The sequence below is a fragment of the Staurois parvus genome, unplaced genomic scaffold (assembly GCF_062004578.1).
Source record: "Staurois parvus isolate SC_StPar_1 unplaced genomic scaffold, SC_StPar_1.0 ptg001091l, whole genome shotgun sequence".
In the NCBI taxonomy this organism is placed as follows: Eukaryota; Metazoa; Chordata; class Amphibia; order Anura; family Ranidae; genus Staurois; species Staurois parvus.
Window position 1 is genome coordinate 732216 of NW_028318887.1, and position 20960 is coordinate 753175.

Genomic DNA, 20960 nt, shown 5'->3' on the forward strand with positions numbered 1-20960 from the left:
CATTTAAAATGTCAGAATTCTTGTTTAATTCTGTCAGTTGGTCCTAGATGTTCTTGACAATACAGTTATTAATTAGTAATTTTACACTTGACAGCTGTCTCCTTCCATATCTGCACACTGAGATGCCATTAACAAGCTCCCATTATTCCATGCATAATGAAAAATGATTTAGAACTGCATGTGAGCTGGCTAAGTGATATTTCTTGTGACCTGTTACAGGTACTTCCACCGACCTGCAGATGGCTCAGAAGTTATGTTTGACCCAGTATCCATAATGAATGTGGACATACTAAATTACTGCCAGAAGGAAGCTTGGTGTAAATTGGCATTCTACCTGTTGTCCTTCTTTTACTACCTGTACAGGTAAGTTATATAAAATCTCAAGAAAGGATTTTTCTGGCAATGAGATATCACATTCAGTAATCACTTCTTTACAGCTATGTTGGTGAATATACTTTTAACAAAGACTTAAAGAGTAACTCCACTTTTGTTGAGAAAAAAACATTCCTCTGTAGGTCATCAATGTACATTGCAGGGATTTTAACAAACTGTGTTGCAGATTCCTACCTTTTGTTTTTCTGAAGAAATAGCTGTTTATTTGTCTGTGTCCATGTGCAGAGTAAATCTAATGGTAGTGGTTTCACAATTATCAATCAGCTGCTGCGCCTGCAGGGTTGAAGAAAATTACAGCGTCTGCATCCCTATAGACATGATTTCCCTGTGGGAGTATCTCATCAAACATGACATTTTGTTGCAAGTGATGCCTAAAATCTGACTTGTATATTAGTGCAGACTTTTGGGGAAATCAGTGAGCCAATCACACAAGCAAGAAAAGACATTTCTAGGGGTAGCCATATTGAACTGCATTTTACAGAAAATTATAGAGCTGCATATTGAAAAGGAAAGGTAATTTTTAACAACATAAAATTACAATATGACTTGTGTCGCAATTATATACTATATATTTTTTTTATTAGCTATTTTTCCCATGAAAGTGGAGTTACCCTTTAAAGCATATAAACCTTAAAAATGAATTTCTCTTTGCTCCCTTTTGGTCTGTTAAATGTACCATCAAAAGAGATTTGTTCTATCTGTAAAAAAAATAATCATGTTGCTCCTGTCAGAAATCCACTGTTGTCCTGTGTGCTTTGCCCATTACAGACGTCCAGGAGCGGACTGACAACTCATGTGGCCCCCCGGGCAATAGGGGATCATGGGGCCCCTGTGTCCTCACCCACACTCAAACCACACCCAAAAAAGCCTATGAAAGGTACTAGGGGCATCTCATGGGGCCCCCTACTGACCCCGGCTCCTTGGGCAGTGCCCAAGTGCATGAATGGTCAGTCCGCCCCTGGACGTATCTCAATATGTCTTAGGCAAACCTACCCAGGCTAATCTGGGATCTACAGAACACCTACTACCTATGTTATGGAGATGAGAGAAGGGAGGTGTTCTATAGTCCTACCACAGTTCCTGTCCTAGGGTGACAATGAACAGTAAACTGCTTGTGGTGAAAACATATTAATTTAAAAGTTGAAAAGTCAGAGAAATATAAATGCAGTCACATAGACATTATAATAACAGCTTCCATTTGTGCAGGGTGTCTCAACATGGTTTTGCCATATGTTAGGCGTCAGAGGTAGGCCTGCTGTACTCTCTTAGTAGCAGACCTAGTCAGACACATCCCTTCTCTTCCTCTGGAAAACAAACCTATATGAGGACACTTGTTGTGAAGGGTGTGATTTACTGTTACTCAGCTCTACCAGTATAGATCACTGGAGTGTGAGAGCAGAAATCACCATTTGTATTGAAAGAAAAAGTATTTGAGGGCAATTTAAAGCATAAATCAGACACATATAACGGCACACAGGAGCTATACAAAGATAAAAATGCTTTTGAATTAATTTGGGGACTAAGCACTGAGTATCTTAAGGATATAATTTGCTTTTATTGTGGCATACAACACTGAACACTGGATGCTGTGTCAAGAGGTTACTAGTGGCAAGGAAACAGCTTTTATTACTTAGTACCATGCTGCCTAATGATTTAGGAACACTGTTTATATGCTTCTGCAGAGTACTTCCAGGCATTTTCCCCAGAATTTTAAAATAATACTGATGAGCATTGATGTGTTATAAAATTTTATGATGTGTGTTATATATCAAAATGTCAGTACTAGGAAGTGTTATCAACACCCCCATTCAACAAATGACTATTAAAATCTACAGAATTTCAACAGATTGGTAGGTGTGCACTTTGAAACATTAGGCCAAACATGACGAATACCCACCACAATCTTATAACTTCTTCAGTAAACTGCATTTGAATCTCAAACAGTATTGTTAGAATTGTTTGGCTGGTGAACACAAAGTAGCGGTTTGCCTTCGGCAGTGCTTTTTGCACAGACATGAAAGTTGACAATCTGAGATTTTTAAACTAAAGTCCTTAACTGACATTGATAGCCATCATCAAGTATGAGCTAACTTTCTAATGTGTCTTAAGGACACCTTCATTCATTGTAGAGATTGTTGGAGGTCCGCCAACAGCCATTAGTGGCTGTCAGCACAGGAATATGAAGGTCTCAGTTCTTCATGCTTGCAAAAGGTGCCTTTAAAGATTAATAATTGTCAAGCTGGTAAATCCATATCCACCCACACAAGTGAGTTCAGGAAACTTCATTTTTTACATATTCCTTAAAATGTAGGTAAATCAAAAGTTTAAAGATTTTGGATCTAGTAGGAAATTGTTAAGTGAGATTTTTTCCTTTTTTTGCGGCTGCCCAGAACTATAGATTTATAATGATAATCGTGGGAATTCAAAAAGGGTGTTATAGACACCCATTCGAATTCTGTTGGAGTGTAGCAGCAAAAGGGTTGAAGTTTGCTCTTGATTCATGTGCCTGTTTGAATGATGAATCTGTCTGTGTCTCCATTGAGGTTGGACTGTGCACACTGGACACTCTTGCCCTCCCACCCCAGCCACTGTGCCCGCCACATTGACAGGCACATGGCAAAGGAGTCTTGTGCTAGGGGTGAGCTGAGCTTAATGAGGAACTGAGAGGATAGTTCCCCATCAGGTCTGTTTTTCTTTTGATTGACAGTGTATGACAGTGGGTGGATCCATAGCCGTTATTCGGTTTAGTAGTTGCTTTCAAATCCCTACACTGCTGTGTATTGTCAAAGAAGAACTGATGGGGAACTAGTTTTTTTAGTTCTCCATCAGGCTCCACCCAACCAGTGACAAGTCATCTCCCCAATATGGGAGATGACATCGCCTTTGTTTACATTTAGCTTTCAGACAGGAATTCTCCAGGCTGACAAATAAATGAGGATGGAGATACAGCCCTGTACAGGAAGCTTTTATGTGTGTACACTAGTGCACAAATTTGTACTCCAATCTTCCTGTCTTCTCATCAAAATTTCTTTAACCAGAATGTGTTGTATGCCATAGAATATCTCACTTTCCTTTGATCTTCCAATACAGTGATCCAAATTTCCAAAGAAAAAAACATATATAGTGTAGTATTTCTTATAAAAATGTGCTACATGTACACCTGTGCATAATTTAATATTAAACGAATAGTGTCTGCCACTTATCCCCTAAATACTCTTAACCTCTTGGGGTGACCAGTGTGCATTTCACTCCTTAAGCTGTGAATAGAATCCTCAAATACACATGTGACCATGCGCCATCCACCACCTGTGTGCAAAACAAATCCTGTGTGCTCAATCCCTTCCCCTTCAGGCATGCTCCTTACCCTGCATGTCTTGTAATTACCTTTCAAAATATAATCAGTGTGCTCAATCTCCTCCCCTGGTTCTTCATATGCTCTCAGTGATCATAAAAGATATACAAACACTCCCATAGTGCAGCAGTATAAACGATCAGTTTTAATAGTATAAATTGCGCTTACATGAATCTGAAGTAAAAGAGCCTAGTTCAACCAATTCCAAAATGACCGCCACGGTACTTCTGGTTGCGTCTTGACGTCACATCTGTTTGACGCGTTTCATCATTCAATCAAGGCATTCTAGAGTGAAATACACAACATATTTTGGTTAAATAAATTTTGATGAGAAGACAGGAAGATTGGAGTACAAAGTTGTGCGCTGGTGTACACACATAAAGACTTTTTACCCGGGGGGAGGGGGTATTGGACTGTCAGCTGCACTTTCGATTTATGCTATATTTTGTGGTGCTTATTATATTCTCCAATACTGTACAGGAAGCTGTTATTTAGGGTCATGTGATTGCCGTGACTGGCTGTCACAGGCAATCACATGATCAGAGAGGTCCGATCGTAAGGAGAGATCGGGACCTTTCTGTGGGACACCAACACATGTGCTGGGAGCACGCAGGGCGCACGCTCTCAGCACATATTTGTTTACAAATGGTACGCAAATATGCAGCCCAGCCACCGAGAGGCCGCATATTTGCATGCCATCAGCGTGAAGAGGTTAATCTGAGAACTGGTGGTATTTCTTTAAGAATTTGTCGCTTCCATTGCAACAGTTTCTTAAAATGGCGGTAGTAAGAACTGCCTGAATTTCTCACACGTGTTGGTAATATTACTGACAGTGGTGCAAATGCTTGCCTGAGTTAGGCACGGGTCGATTTTAAGGAAACAACCACCAAAACTCTGTTAGGGCTATTCTGAACTCTTCTGAATCTTTTCAATCATCTTTACATTGGTAATTGCAAGAAACTGAAAATAGGAATGATACCTCTTATTCGCTAACTAAATATATTTTAGTACAAGCTTCTAAGAATAATTAGCTTTGTTTGACATGCATGGTTTTACCTTGTGCCAATAAAATATTTTCAGTTATGTTCACAACCTGCATGGACAGGATCTTACAGTGGGTGATGTCTGGATTCACTGTAGATGCATGTGAGAATATTGAGACTGTTATTGCACAGCATCCTATAAATTTCCCACTTTGCATACATGCAGCTCCCTGTACTAATGGCACTTCTTCCTCGCACGCAGGGTGGGGGCCACTGTACGTTATGTCAGCGCGTAGGATGCTGTGCTTCTGCTGGTGAGTGATTTGTCCCCAGTCCCACATACATGCCCCCACTCCTACTTACTTCTTTGCACTGCCACTTTCTGCATGTTGGTATTGATAATCAGTTCCAAATCACTCTCCTCTACATTGGTAGAAATGCCTTAAATCATGTATATTACTCATATTATTATATTTAATTCCCACAAACCCTTTTAGTTATGAATGTATCCTGATTAACAGCTGCAAAGCTTTATAACTTGAATTCTAACACCTTTTTCTCTCTTCTCCAATACTCCTTCCCTTCCCTCCCATCCACATTACCTTATTCTCTCCCTGTCTTTCCTGCATGTTTTATTTCTCCAATGGTATCTTTACATCTTTCTTGCCACATTTCTCAGTATGATATACACACTCGTCACTTTTTGAATTTCGCCTGTTTGAATCTGAATCAAGGAGACAGAGGAAGGAAACTTAGAGGGATGGAGATCCTTGCTGATGGAAATGATGTGGAAGGACATCTCTCCTTCCTGAATTCCTGATAGTGGAATGACTCTCTCTAATTATTCTTTCTACCACAATTCTATCTTTCTATCTCTCCCTCTCCTCTCTCCCTGCTTTGCTCTGATTCCCCTCTTCCTCTTCCTCCTCCCCTTCTCCTCTATGCCTTTTCCTCTTCTCTTATTCCTTCTCTCCTCCAGCCTTCCTTTTTTCACCCTCTCAGATCTTTCTTGTTTATAGACTGCTGCTGGCTCACAGCTCTTATTTGTCTGTTTGAAGTCTGTGACTTTATTTCTTTAGAAATGTGTGATTTTTTCTGTCAATAAAAGATATATATATATATTCACCATGTGAATTAATTTGTGTATATTTGTAAAGTAGAGTAGGTGCAATGACTGAAGACTAATGCTGCTTCAATGTGTATAGGAGTAGAGCTAATCTTCTCAAACAAATGGCCCTATCATTATGCAAACGAAAAGAAAGCACACATTTGTAGTCTAGCAGAACTGCTGTGTAAAATGGTCAATAACTTGAAACAGATTTTGATAGATTTCTGTAAAGAGCATTTATAACATATAATGTGCCAGTCTCTGTGGGACTGTTGGGCTAATTTACTATAGAGGTTATCCATGGTCGAAATAAAAAATAATTATTTTAATTCCCAAACTGAATTTTAATTATTTCTAGCCTACTCCTATTAGTCTGAGTGATCTTAAAGTAACAATAAAGGTTTGCTTTTGTTTCCCTTTAAAACAATAAATGTCATACTTATCTGCTCTGTGCAGGTAAGTAAATAGCAGAGGAGCAGCTACAAACATGTGGGGAATCCAGCAAGTTGCAGTAAGAGATGGGCAGCAGACAGGCAGCAATTGCAGCACGAAAGGAGATTTTTCAAGAAAACATTTAACTGTCAATAATAACTATTGTTTGTATTGCTATTACAATACTGATGTCATAAAATGAAAGTGTGTGCTGTGGTCATAGAACTCAATAAATTGTATGACTGTTCACTTCAATTATTTATTTACTTGTACATGAAATACCAAGAAATTTACTTTTCACATGACTGGATAATTAAAGTGAATTTTCAAACAATTATTGTGTGACGATACTTAACTGCTTTAGTAAATCAACCTTCATATTTGAATAAAATGACACTCACTTTTTATTAACTTCTTCCTGCTCGTAGTCCATAGGTAATGTTCCTTAGCATGATCTCCTATGCTGGAAAAGCATTAATTTATATTCCCTTCTCAGCTAGGAGTACGCAGGTGTTCACACAGTCACTGACAGTTCCCAGTCTTTAATAATGATCAGGAATGAATCAGCATGGTTTACCAGGAAACAAACAGTATAACGCCCCAACGCTCAATGTATTTCTTTGTAATATTTGTCCATTTGTCAGAACTATCATAATAAATCTGTGCAGGTATTTGTTTTAAAGAGAAGTATGGACTTTACAAAACCTTTACACTAACCTAGGAGGATGCAGCATCGATCCAATGCTGCATCTGTCCCCCGACAGCTCTGCAGTGAGGACTGAGTGAAGAAACACTGCTGATCATTTGGTTCTCCCTCTCCGCTTTGAGCAGAGAGCCGTGACTGGCAGTTCTGCACTCTACTGACCCGTTTTCAGCTGACATTGGGCTAAAGTCTGCTATTGGCTGATGTCCCTGAGCAGGTCCAGGATTCTGGGTGGACCATATGGTCAGGATCTTTTCAGAGCCTGGACCAGCTCAGTGATGTCAGCGACAGCGAACTTTAGCCCACTATTGGCTGAAAATGGGTTAGAAGAGTACAGAACTAACTGCACTCCTGTGATTTATAGGAGAAGTATAGCAAAAAATTAGACTATACTTCTCTTTTAAATATTGTTCCAAATAAAAGCCTTATACAGTATGGTTTTACAAAACAAGGTAAAATTATTTAACTAGCCAAGTTATCTATAGAGGTATTCTATAGTTAACAAGGGCATGCCAATGCTGCTATATTTTTGGCTACTTGCTCATAAATGATCTCTAGTTAAAGGAGAAAAGAAAACTCCAAGTTTAACTTTCTTTTTTTGTGGATGCATGAGGAAGGTTTAAGGTTTTATTACTGTGTTCTGATTGTGAAAATTCCCCTTACTTTCAGTTTTATTGACAGAAAATAAGTTGAAATCCCATCTTAGACAGTTGCCATCAGGACCAATATTCCCATTAGGAAATTTCACTGGAGAGGTTTTCCCTCAGCTGAAAATTGGGGGAATTTCCCATGGTATGGACACACAGATATAAAAACCTAAATGATATCCTTCCCAAAATCATCCTACACAGAACTTAAATAATTAAAGCACCATTTTACCTTAAATTGATATAAAAATACAATTCACTCAATTGCTTTTGTTGTCACATAGATCCAGCACTTTGCATACCACCTTGCCCATCACAACCTTGTTCAGTTGTAATGCCAAATATATGGTTTACATGATATCCTGGGGTTGATTTACTAATGGAGTAAAGTCTATTCATTTTGCAAAAGGTATGTTCATTTTTCAACGTCAAACAAAGTAAACTTTCAAAATAAAAAAAGTAAACCTGTGTTCATTTTTAATACACAATCTTTTGTAAGAGAAATTAAAGTGTATGTAAAGCCAGTGAACTTCTCTTATGTGCTCCCTTTGGTCTTTTTAATATACCATGAAAATAAGTTTGTTATATCTGTTTGATAATGAAAAAAATTGTTGATTCTGCCCAAAAACTATGAGGCAATAATTTTCTGTAGACTCTGCCTGTGTAGCACTCCTATCAGTTACGTTATTGTTTCCAACAATCTCTGAGGAATACAGAATACCCCTTTCCCCCTATTGTATGGAGTTTGTGTGTGTGGGGGGGTTTCCAGGGTGATAATGCTGCTCCTCCATAGATAAAGTACAGCGAGTGAGCATTGAACAAAAATGTTTCTTGGTAGCAGGTTCCAGTTACAAATAAGGGATAAAAACTTATGCTGCAACTATATATCAGCACTGGCAACCTACAATATATATTGATTTTATTTGATTTAGATGCATTTGGAAAAGCAGAATTTTTGCTAGCACATGATTAGGTATTCTAAGTGAATGCAGGTTCACCTTATATACTATCATTTACTTTATGCAATGAACAGCCTCTACCCATTATGGAGGTTAGCTCAAGTGAGGATCACCTTCTCCAGGAAAAAAAAAAAGTTCGAACAGCAGGTTTTTCTTCTGGTCAAATTCTGAACTATATCTGTGTGTCCACTTTCAGCTGAGGAAAAAAAACCCAATTGAAATAGATGCATTCAAAACAAACAGACCAAAATAGAAAAATAAATCCTCGCCAGATTCCTCTCCAACAGGTGAAGGGCTTCTTTATGGCACCAACAAGACAAGCGTTTGGCAAACCTTTTATTTCTCTTACAGAGCAATTTCCACATGCAGTTCACTCTCAGGTGGCTTCCCTAAGTCCCAGAGCAGAGTACCCTCTTGCTAGAGCCCTTTCTTCTTTATCCCACTTGCTGTTGGTCAAAAATGAGAGAAGCAAAACTGGGTTCAGATTCCACACTACCAAGGTGGCCCGGAAAGCATGGACTGGATTCCACCTTAGTTTCCCACATTTGAAAACATGCAAGGTGAAACATACTGCCCCTGTGCAGGGGTGAAGGCAAGAGCAGGTAAATTGCGTGCAAGTACAGTGGCGAGAGCAAGTGGGTGGAGTTTAGTGTAGGGAAGGCAGGTTGATGGCATGCAGGGTGGTGGCGCAGGCCCAGTGGTGAGAGCATGTAGGTGAAGTGCAGGCACGGTGATGAGAACAGGTGAGAGTCATACAGGTAAAATGGTGGGTGGCGTGCAGGCGAGGTGATAAAAGAAGGTGGGTGGCTGTGCAGTTACAGTGGTGAGAGCAGGTACGTGTAGTGCAGATATAATGGTGAGATCGAAAAAAGGGGAGAACTATGGATAGTTGTTAAACAGCACACTGAGGGTATGTGCAGTCGGAGGAGGATCCAGACAGAGAGGATGAAAGAAGAGCAATCACTAATGCATGCATAGTCACCTAGTGGAAAAACAGAAGAAGGACATAGCTTTTATATTATTAAGAAAAAACGTACTGTAGTTACCTGTAAGGTTTCTTTCATGATATCTTTGCTGGCTAGAACAACACAGACGTCCAAAATCTTCTTAGTTGCCAGTGCGCCCCCTTTACATGCACAGGGTGAATGCATTCATTTCAATGTCAGCCACCATGTCAATAGTCTGAGGGGCAGTAGAAAGCCTTTACATTGGATTGAATCTAGTTTCAACATATAAGGAATGAGATAGGTTGCTTGCCAAGGAGATATTTTGGTATAGTGTGTATATACACTATATTGCTGAAAGTATTGGGACACCCCTCCAAATCATTGGATTCAGGTATTCCAATCCATGGCCACAGGTGTCAATCAAGCACCTAGGCATGCAGACTGCTTCTACAAACATTTGTGAAAGAGTGGGTTGCTCTCAGCAGCTCAGTGAATTCAAGCGTGGTACTGTGATAGGTTACCACCTGTGCAATAAGTCCATGCTACAAAATATTCCATGGTCAACTGTTAGTGGTATTATAACAAAGTGGAAGCAACTGGGAACAACAGCCACAAAGTGGTAGGCCACCTAAAATGACAGCGCGGGGTCATCTCAACTGTCTGCAGAGTCACTAGCTATAGACCTCCAAACTTCATGTGGCCTTCAGATTAGCACAACAACAGTGCATAGAGAGCTTCATGGAATGGGTTTCTATGGCCAGGCACCTGCATCCAAGCCTTACATCACCAAGTGCAATGCAGAGCGTCAGATGCAGTGGTGTAAAGTACGCTGCCATTGGACTCTAGAGCAGTGGAGACGTTTTCTCTGGAGTGACAAATCACGCTTCTCTGTCTGGCAATCCAATGAATCCAATGGACATGTCTAGGTTTGGCGGTTGCCAGGAGAATGGTACTTGCCTGACTGCATTGTGCCAAGTGTAAAGTTTGGTGGAGGGGGGATTATGGTGTGGAGTTGTGTTTCAGGGGTTGGGCTTGGCCCCTTAGCTCCAGTGAAGGGAACTCTTAAAGCGTCAACATACCAAAACATTTTGGACAATTTCATGCTCCCGACTTTGTGGGAAGTTTGGGAGTGGCTCCTTCCTGTTCCAACATGACTGCGCACCAATGCACAAAGCAAGGTCCATAAAGACATGAAGGAGCGAGTTTGGGGTGGAGGAACTTGACTGGCCTGCACAGAGTCCTTGGACACCTTTGGGATGAATTAGAGTGGAGACTGTGAGCCAGGCATTTTTGTCTGACATCAGTATGTGGCCCCACAATTGCGCCCTTGGAACAATGGTCAAATATTCCCATAGACACACTCCTAAAACTTGTTGACAGCATTCCTAGAAGAGTTGAAGCTGGTATAGCTGCAAAAGGTGGGCCAACTCAATATTGAACCCTACAGACTAAGACTGGGATGTCTTTAAAGTTCAGGTACGTGTAAAGGCAGGCGTGCCAAAACGTTTGGCAATATAGTGTGTGTGTATATATATATATATATATATATATACACACATACTTTGTATATACACACACAACAAATACACATATACAGTATATATATATATATATATATATATACACACACACGCACACACGCTTGTGTGTGTTTTTAATCACAATCTTTGCTTCAGGTATAGATTACAATGCACAAAACAAATGATTTATTACAAAGAGAACATAATTTGTATGTTGCTTGTTTTTGTCTTAGTTTAGGTCATCATTGCAGAAAGAAACATACTAATACAGAATATTCCACAGAAATTGCTATCAATACTTTATTAATACCAGTTTACCCATTTAGTAATATTGGTTTGGTGTCCCTGGATGCTCATTTCTTCATATATACCACTTATTTTCTTGCTCCCACATTATAGAACTTCAATATTTGCAGATTTGCTGCAATGCAATATTCCGATTTCCTGCACCCACACTGCTGTATGTTGCTGAGTGCAGTCCTTGTGTGTAATATTAGTTCTGATGTTCTCCCACACACTGCTGTGTCTCATTATATGCAGGACTTTCTTGCGTTTATTATTCATTTTCTTGCTCCCACTCTGCTGTACTATTTCAAGAATAATATCTAGGCTCTTGGGTTGCCCCAATTTTTTTGCCTGGATGCTTTTATGACTTTGTGTGTGTAATATTCATGCTGCTATGCCCAGCATTTTTCAGAGCATTCTTGTGTACTCATACATTGAGCGGTTGTTATGTGTGACCTGCTTCACATTCACACATCGCACAGTATATACTGTATATATGGCTGTTATGATATTTTTTGCATATCCTGCTGTGTGTTGGTCTTCATGCTATGTGAAGTTGGCAATCTTGACTTCTGTGATATTTACTCCCTCCTGAGAACCCATACTTGTGCATCTTTGAAGAACCTGCTTTTTATTTTCTCAGTGGTTGCCTTTTCGTGTTTTTTATATTAATATAACTGTTCTTTCCTGTATCTTTTGGGATCTATTTTTATTTCAGGACAGTGCAGACTTATTGCAGTAAAATCCAAGGTTATATGTATATTTATATTATTTTACTACTTCTGGTATGACAGTTTTACCAGTTGTGATGATGTAATGTCTAATGAAAACATATAGTTCTCTTCTAAAGAATTCTTATATGCATTAATTACATATACAGCATGTACACTGGTAACAAAGAACAAAATAACCCAGCAAAATTGATTGTGTAAATAATACAGTTGACTGATGAAAGCTTCCTAATGTTTTTTGTACTAAAATTCCAAGACTGATCTATAATTTTAGGAAATTAGTAATGTTAAAGAAAGCTTCAGAATACTTCGTCCAGGGGGTGTGTTTTTTTAGTTTGCTATTTTTTATTTTAAAACCAAACTTAAATATAGTAATAATAATATACAGTAAATGTATTGGGGTTGATTTAGCAAAACTGGAGAGTGCAAACTCTGGTGCAGCTGCTTCTAACTTCAGCTTGTTCAATTAAGCTTTTACAATAAAACCTGGAAGCTGATTGGTTTCTATGCACAGCTGCACCAGATTTTGCACACTCCAGTTTTAGTAAATCAACCCCAATACATTTACTGTACAGGTGAAACTCGAAAAATTAGAATATCGTGCAAAAGATAATTTATTTCAGTAATGCAACTTAAAAGGTGAAACTAATATATGAGATAGACTCATTACATGCAAAGCAAGATAGTTCAAGCTGTGATTTGTCATAATCGTGATGATGATGGCTTACAGCTCACGAAAACCCCAAATCCACAATCTCAGAAAGTTAGAATATTACATGCAATCAATAAAACAAGGATTGTACATAGAACAATATCAGACCTCTGAAAAGTATAAGCATGCATATGTACTTGGTTTGGGCCCCTTTTGCAGCAATTACTGCCTCAATGCGGCACGGCATGGAAGCTATCAGCCTGTGGCACTGTTGAGGTGTTATGGAAGACCAGGATGCTTCAATAGCGACCTTCAGCTCTTCTGCATTGTTCGTTCTCATGTCTCTCATCTTTCTCTTGGCAATGCCCCATACATTCTCTATGGGGTTCAGGTCAGGCGAGTTTGCTGGCCAATCAAGCACAGTAATCCCATGGTCATTGAACCAGGTTTTGGTGCTTTGGGCAGTGTGGGCAGGTGCCAAGTCCTGCTGGAAAATGAAGTCAGCATCCCCATAAAGCTCGTCTGTGGAAGGAAGCATGAAGTGCTCCAAAATCTCCTGGTAGACGGCTGCGTTGACCCTGGACTTAATGAAGCACAGTGGACCAACACCAGCAGATGACATGGCTCCCCAAATCAACGCAGACTGTGGAAACTTCACACTGGACTTCAAGCATCTTGCAGTGTGTGCCTCTACATTCTTCCTCCATACTCTGGGTCCTTGGTTTCCAAATGAGATCCAAAAGTTGCTCTCATCTGAAAAGAGGACTTTGGACCACTGAGCAACAGACCAGGTCTGTTTTTCTTTAGCCCAGGTAAGACGCTTCTGACGTTGTTTGTTGTTTAGGAGTGGCTTGACAAGAGGAATACGACATTTGAAGCCCATGTCCAGGATCCGTATGTGTGTGGTGGCTCTTGATGCACTGACTCCAGCCTCAGTCCACTCCTTGTGAAAGTCCCCAACACTTTTAAATAGGCCTTTTCCTGACAATCCTCTCCAGGCTGCAGTCATCCCTGCTGCTTGTGCACCTTTTTCTTCCACACTTTTCCCTTCCACATAACTTTCTATTAATGTGCTTTGATACAGCACTTTGGGAACATCCAACTTCTTTTGCAATTACCTTTTGAGGATGTCCCTCCTTATGGAGGGTGTTAATGATGGTTTTCTGTACAACTGTCAGGTCAGCAGTCTTTCCCATGATTGTGATTCCTACTGAACCAGACTGAGAGACCATTTAAAGGCTCAGGAACCCTTTGCAGGTGTTATGGCTTAATTAGCTGATTAGAGTGGGACACTTTGAGCCTAGAGTGTTGCACCTTTTCACAATATTCTAATTTTCTGAGATTGTGGATTTGGGTTTTCATGAGCTGTAAGCCATAATCATCACAATTATGACAAATCACGACTTGAACTATCTTCCTTTGCATGTAATGAGTCTATCTCATATATTAGTTTCACCTTTTAAGTTGCATTACTGAAATAAATGAACTTTTGCACAATATTCTAATTTTTTGAGTTTCACCTGTATTACTATACTTAAGTTTGGTTCTAAAATAAAAAAAAATAGCAAAGGAAAAAAAAAAACCCCTGGGCGGAGTATTCTGAAGCTTTCTTTAACATTACTAATTTCCTAAAATTATAGATCAGTCTTGGAATTTTAGTACAAAAAACGTCAGGAAGCTTTCAGCAGTCAACTGTATTATTCACACAATCAATTTTTTCACCTAAATTAAACACCACAACTTTTCATTTCAAACTTTTACATACTGGAAAAAAATGGTGGTAAAATAAGGAGAATTGGAAGAAAACACAAAGCAGATGTGTCCCTGATCTTTTTAAATAGGATTCTGTTTAAGAGTTCCCCATACCTTCAAACGTTACTCACTTGCGGAAGAATTAAAAACAATGTGTGTTTGCTCATCCTTCCCTTTCAGAGTAATGTAGCTGTAAGATTTCATATTTACATATCCAGCCAATGGGTGGAGCACTAGGCTAATTTTCACTAGCTATTTTTACCTGCCTTGTTGAAAACAAAAAGCCTTCTGTTTACAAAGCTTAGGTAGTAACTGCCTCTCCCTTCCCTCTCCTTGTCTGCTATGGGTCCTACAAAAATTTGATCAGAAAGAGAGAGAGTCAGAATGTAAACAACATCTGCTGTGCTGAAATTTTGGAAACGGATTGTCAAGAATGCACCTGGTATGAAATTTTATTAAAATAAAGATTTCAAATATACTAAATAAAAAAATGGAAAACAGTTGAAAAAGGAAAAACGTAACATTGACCCAAAACAATTATAGTTTCTATTTAAGAAACAGCGAAAAATTAATTTTGGCTCCTTCCATAAAACCCCCACTCAATAAATTCCCACTTCAAATAGTAGCAAAAAAGTTTGGAAATATATATGCATGCTATCAATGTTGTTGGCATTACATGGCGTTATATTCAATAAAGAGTTCTTTTTCTTAAAGTGCACCTGTGCTCAGACTATAGACGGTTTCTAAATATACTTACAAAGCTGATAAAAAGTTATACTTTTCTCACTGACCTCTCTAGCTGCTCATTCTGCAAAGTAATTTAACCTCAGAGATAAAGACTACAACACTCTGAAGTCAGATTTTAGTCATCATCTAACAGCTTACAGGCACATTGTCCTTGTTTTCCTTACAAGACTGAAAGGTTGCCAAATTCCTGCTTTTCATAGAAAATAAGGCAAAGGTACCATGATTTCAGTACCTGTGTTGTGATCTTTAAAGCTGCACTGCAGGCACAAAAACTTTCATTTAAAGGATAAGTTCACCTTTATGGAAAAAATAATAAATACACATCATGTTGTAGAACAAAATGTGCATTTATTATTTTTTTCAGCAGGAGCCTGGAAACTGTTGCATCCACAATCAATAGATCATGGGTGCAATGTCAAGCTCCTGCAGACATGCCCTCTGGCTTTCAGACTGTACCTCTGTATGGGATTTTTGTTTCTAAGCCAGAGGACATGTCAATGGGCTATGAGAGCGTTCATCAGTGACCCCTCAGGCCATTGAAACTACGAGTCCATCATGGTGGCAAACGGTACTTGTAGTTTGTTCATTCACAGGAAACTGTAAATGCATGACATAGCTGTGAGGGCAGAGCTGCAGACTGCCACCCTCTTTTCAAAAAGTGACAGTGGGTGTACAGAGAAGAACCCCCACCCATTGTCACAGGGGAAGAGGGATTGGGAGGAAAGGCAGCAGTAGCTGGAACATGCTACATGTTCCACCCTAAATATGGGTAGAACATGTAACATATTCCAAACGTGAAACTTATCTTTTAAATATATTTATTGGTAACCACAAGGGATGTAAACCTCTTGGTGTGCACCAAATGATTTGCAGACCTATACATTACCTAAATAAAACTAGTGACATCTTCCCTCTATTGCACATATTCTGTAAAAAGTGCAAAGCTGTGTATGGAACCAAGCAGGTCCTCCAACTACAAGCTGCCTGTAGAAATCTACTGGGTGGCGGGCACAATATGCTTAGATCTGAATTATGGAAACTGAGCTAAAAAAGGCAAGTATATGGCAAATAAATAGTCACCAGTATTACCTGTAGGCTCCTTGCAGATGATCTTTTTCTCTATGACCGATGTACCATGCTTTGTTCTGCATTCTGATTCCGTGTAGAGGGCGTCATCTTGATAAAGGAAAATGGCTTTGCTTCTTTGTCATAGCTGCACACCTGATGACTAGTGGATGAATACTAAGATGGCAATAGTAGAAGTGAGGAAAGCACAGATCCAAATTTCTCATTTTCAGGAGGAACTGGAGGAAAAATATACTTTTAAGGGTACTGCTTATGTACAATTACAGTGGTGGGTCAATAGTTATGTGAAATAGGGCATAGACAAAATCCAGTGACCACATATGCTGGTCATCGTTTGAAGAGAGAAGCACCCTTCCATTCTGTGATCCTGGGGTGCTGAACAGACCTGGTGTGCAGACAACTGAAGCAGACTGCAATACAAAGTATGTATCAACTTAAATAACCCAGTAACCAAACTGAATCCAATTAGTACTTGTCTGATCTCAATCTTGACGGGTTGCTGTGGGTTAATGTACTTAAACATTAAAACTCATTACTGAACAGTACAAATATTCAGGTCACAGTGAGGTGGTACAAAAGGAGATGAAAAGCTCAACTCTAAGGTACTGTAAGACACAGCATTGCCTTCTTATAACAGAAGATTATACATGTCCTTACTTCCAGCACAAAACCCATAAACAAGAAGCTCAGTCTCTACTTATTGGGAAGTGGGCGTAGTAAACACTCATTCTTGTTTGAAATGTAAAAGACAGTAAATGAAAAAACAAAACAAAAACAAATTGTGGTCATATTCATGTGCCTATAATGGCTTGATGCTAGTAAACTTTGACAAGTTATAAATTCACCTCCAGTACATCAGTTCTAGTATCCATCACACCTCCTTTTTCACTAATTTATACTTTTTTTATGTTGGATGGAAAGTTCAATAAACACATATCAAAAAATATGTTTTGCATTTTTACTCCTTTAGTAGGGATTTCTAATTAAGGTGAACTAAACAGAAGAATAAACCCTGACTCACAATCAACATCATATCTGACTTTAATTAGTCCTAGACAGTTTAGTCTATGGCCTTTCTTGCATAGCTGTTATTCCAAAGCTGCCTACAGTACCAGCACGGTATGTGCAATCTATCCACCTAATAATCTTATGAATGATTATTACACAAACATGCACAATTGCATCAGATTTGTGCATGTAGAAAGAGGTAGGGAGTACTGCAGGTGTACTGAAGACACCAACATCTGTAGGTAACTTTAGTAAAAATATATGAACAATCCAGACTAAGATCACTGTAAATAATAACTGTAATTGTTTGAAGCTCAGCAGATGCCACGTGGGAGAACCAAACTATGGGTAGTAAAGTCCACATAGAAATGTCACTTCCGAGCTCCACCTGATGAAGAGCCTTGTCCCAAAATGTTGTGTCAATGCAGTCATATCATTAATCTCAAAATAATATTTTCTATATGTGTTTGCCATAAAGCAATAGAGAATTGCTGTGCACCAAATATTAACATTTTTGTCTCTTTTGTAAAATCTTCTCTTTCCCAGAGACCCTTACTAGGCTAAGGACTATTTTCCTATTTCTCTCCTTGTAGTCTTGACTTTAATACATGTGTATGCCTAAGGCTGAAACAAATATGCAAAAAGCAATAATTCTTGGACCACTCTCTTCAGAAAGTCTCACTTCTCAGTAGATTTAATGCATTTATATCTACTGGCTGAACACAATTATACCACTTTTCTAAAGACCTGCACAGGGCTTTTACAGAGAATATCAAATACATAACTGAGCACTGGAGGGGTGCTGCAACTCTATCATTATGGTAAATTGCTGAGAAACAAACCTACATTCCTCTGACCTTTAACACAATTTAAGAAAATGTGTTTAGAAATGATCCCTGTGTGATATACACTCTCCATGATAGTTAAATGTCTGTGCAACCCCCCCTCCCCCTTCCCCCAAGTGGGACCTACCCCCCCTCTTTCTTCGACAGTGCAAAAAGGTGATCACAATTACCCCCAACAATGTAAACAAATCTTCTGTCTTAAATAAGATGCAAGAGGTGGGGTTTATGATCATGACTAGGTAATATAGAGTTCCAACCAATCTCCACAAAATGTTCCCATCTACCTCCAGTACCTACTGGACATATCACAAATGCCCAGGTGGCCTTTATGATTCCCCTTATTCCCACTATACATTAAACTCCTATAACAATTAGATCAATATTAAAATTAGGAAATTGAACCCTGTCTGGATGTCTCCCTCTTTGAATAATAATCACTATAATAATAAGTTCTTTCCAGTATCCTCTTCAAAGATGATCTGATTTACAGTAATATGGTCTCCCCTTGCTATTGCCAGCAGTCAATTTAAATTTAATATATGTGTTTTAATTCACTTTGGATATTTCAAATGTAGTGATACTCTTTCAACACAAGATGGCGAGGTGGAGATTCTTTGGTATGCAATTAGTGCACCATATAAGGCAAAGGACTGAAGTCCCCTCCCAGTTCTGACGAAGTCTGCGGTGATTGGCGGACGAAACGCGTCAACGTATTGACGTCACTACGCTCGGCGTCTTCACAGGGTGCGGCGCCCACGAGGTGGGAAGGAACGGCGGTGTCACAGCTCCTTGCTAGGAAGGCACAAGGCCCTCTGAAAAACTACCATAAGGCTACTATTACAGCGGCTCGCAAACGGCAATCCCCCAGGGGAATATACCTTCCATTGGTGGCAAGTTATTTAAGCTTACAGCTGTTTAGATTTATAGAGCATTTATGGAGTCAAGAAGGCATGTTATACGGGCCTAATTTACCCTGCATACTTGGGGAATTTTTTGGAAACCCTCTTTGGAGGATAATATATATATATATATATACACGCTATCCTATTTTTTGGCACTGTATGCTGTGACATAGCCATATCCTAATGAAACCGCTTCAATTTTCTCAGATTGAGTAATTTTTGGAAACCCTTCATTGGGTATATAGACTCAGGTACACACGGCCTGCTATATATACACTATATGTGTCTGGAATTTACGTATTGTGACTACCTGGCTTCCCACCCCCCTATACATCCCTAAACAAGCATCAAGGACCTGATCCTATTTCAAGTCGACGGGAGTCTTCTTGATCTTTATTGATGGTAATATACTCATATTGTGGTTCTTATTTTCAGGGGTTACTTGATGCCTGTGATATATACACTTATCTTTTTATATATATCCTCAGAATCATCTGGTACTGTGGACTTTGTTTTATTTGGGGTGGCTACCCAGGAAGTCCCTACATTTGAGAAGTCGGTATGACAGTCTCATAACTGAGAAGGTAATAGAAATGTCCACGAATTACTGTAGAGGGAGGCTTGGTGAGGCTTGGACGCGATTCAGCTCCTACATTTTCTTATACACATTGTGTATTTTTGTATTCCAGCTTCCATATACCAGGAGGCTTCTGACATATATTGGGAACATATCTGCTGAATACATGGCTTACTCCAATATAAGCTGGAAATCCATGAAAATCTAGGCGAAACTACCTCACCATTACTCTATATTGCCTTATATGGTGCTCTACCTGCTAAGATGACCCTATAATGAAGACGCCAAGTGCTTTTTAACATGATTTTATTTTGTTTGACATGTTCACCGTGCTCATGTTTAACCTCCTTATGATCTATGTGATCAAATAAAGTATTGCCTGGATTTTTTGAATTCATATTACTCCGCGTGGATCATTTAGTAACCTTCTTTTTTCGGTAGGAGTGCCCTTGTCACACTACCATATTGTTTGGGGGGCCTTTATGTACCTCCTGGGACTGTGCAATTCTAAAATAATCATACAATGCAAGTTATATCTTGATGAGTTAACTGATTAGACCTTTTAAGAGAGAAGCATAGAGAGTGAGAGGATACCATCCTTAATGACCGGGGACAATCCAAAGCTGGAGAGAGGAAGAGTTTTTTTCTCTCTGGTGAAAAATAAGCATGTTGACTTCTGCATGTGAGGTCCTACAATCTGGTGAGTGTGTACCCTGTGTGCTGGGTGGCAGTCAGTGTGTTTTACACTGTTAAAGTTCTTTTTGCACAGACTTCACTGTATGGATCTCCTCCTACACTTAAATGCTAACTCTTGAGATACAATACTGTTATTGGACTGTCTGGGTCACTTGTGATTTTTGTAACAAGGTTTTATTTTGCTGTTTTATTAAGCACCACAACTTTGTATTCAAACTTTAATATAACAGAGTTTCAGTTGGACTCACAACAAGCCACATAACCTTTAAACCTCAACAGATTGACAAAAGAGAACTATAAGGATTCTTTACTGATACACCTCCTAAACACTGCTAGAGCAAGCATACTGGTGGTAAGGAAACAATTTAACCTACCAACCATAGATAGAGTATGTGGTCCTGCAGGATAAATGACACAATGTTAATGGAAGACCTAAATGCTTTTCTACATGACAATCACAATAAATTCAGAGCCATGTGGTATGCTTGGATCAGATTTACTTCATCATAAGACAATTGGAAAGAACACTCCTCTTAATACATATAGTAAAGGTGGGAATTTCTTCTTGTGGGGTTGGGCCCAATGTACCCATTGCCACACTCACATTACCCAAATAATTCTAACCCTCCTTTGCC

The 20960-nt window shown here is 39.2% G+C and overlaps 1 protein-coding gene and 1 long non-coding RNA gene across 6 annotated transcripts in view; both read left to right on the forward strand.

Moving 5' to 3' along the window:
• The window catches only part of CNIH2 (cornichon family AMPA receptor auxiliary protein 2), a 181421-nt gene extending 173279 nt beyond the window's left edge, over positions 1–8142 (forward strand). For 2 of the 5 annotated variants that reach the window (XM_089658773.1, XM_089658770.1), the window contains 3 exons: positions 220–363; positions 4991–5042; positions 5408–5853. In XM_089658773.1, coding sequence (XP_089514899.1) covers positions 220–363; positions 4991–5024 — 178 coding nt within the window. In that variant the 3' untranslated portion in view covers positions 5025–5042; positions 5408–5853. Of the gene's footprint in view, positions 1–219; positions 364–4990; positions 5043–5407; positions 5854–6292 lie in introns of those variants that run through there. The other 3 variants (XM_089658774.1, XM_089658772.1, XM_089658771.1) reach the window with 2 other exon arrangements.
• Positions 8143–17870: 9728 nt separating this feature from the next.
• Positions 17871–20022, forward strand: LOC149440325 (uncharacterized). The gene is made up of 2 exons (XR_016307673.1): positions 17871–19636; positions 19742–20022. It is a non-coding gene; the product is annotated as an uncharacterized LOC149440325 (long non-coding RNA).
• Positions 20023–20960: the final 938 nt, after the last annotated feature.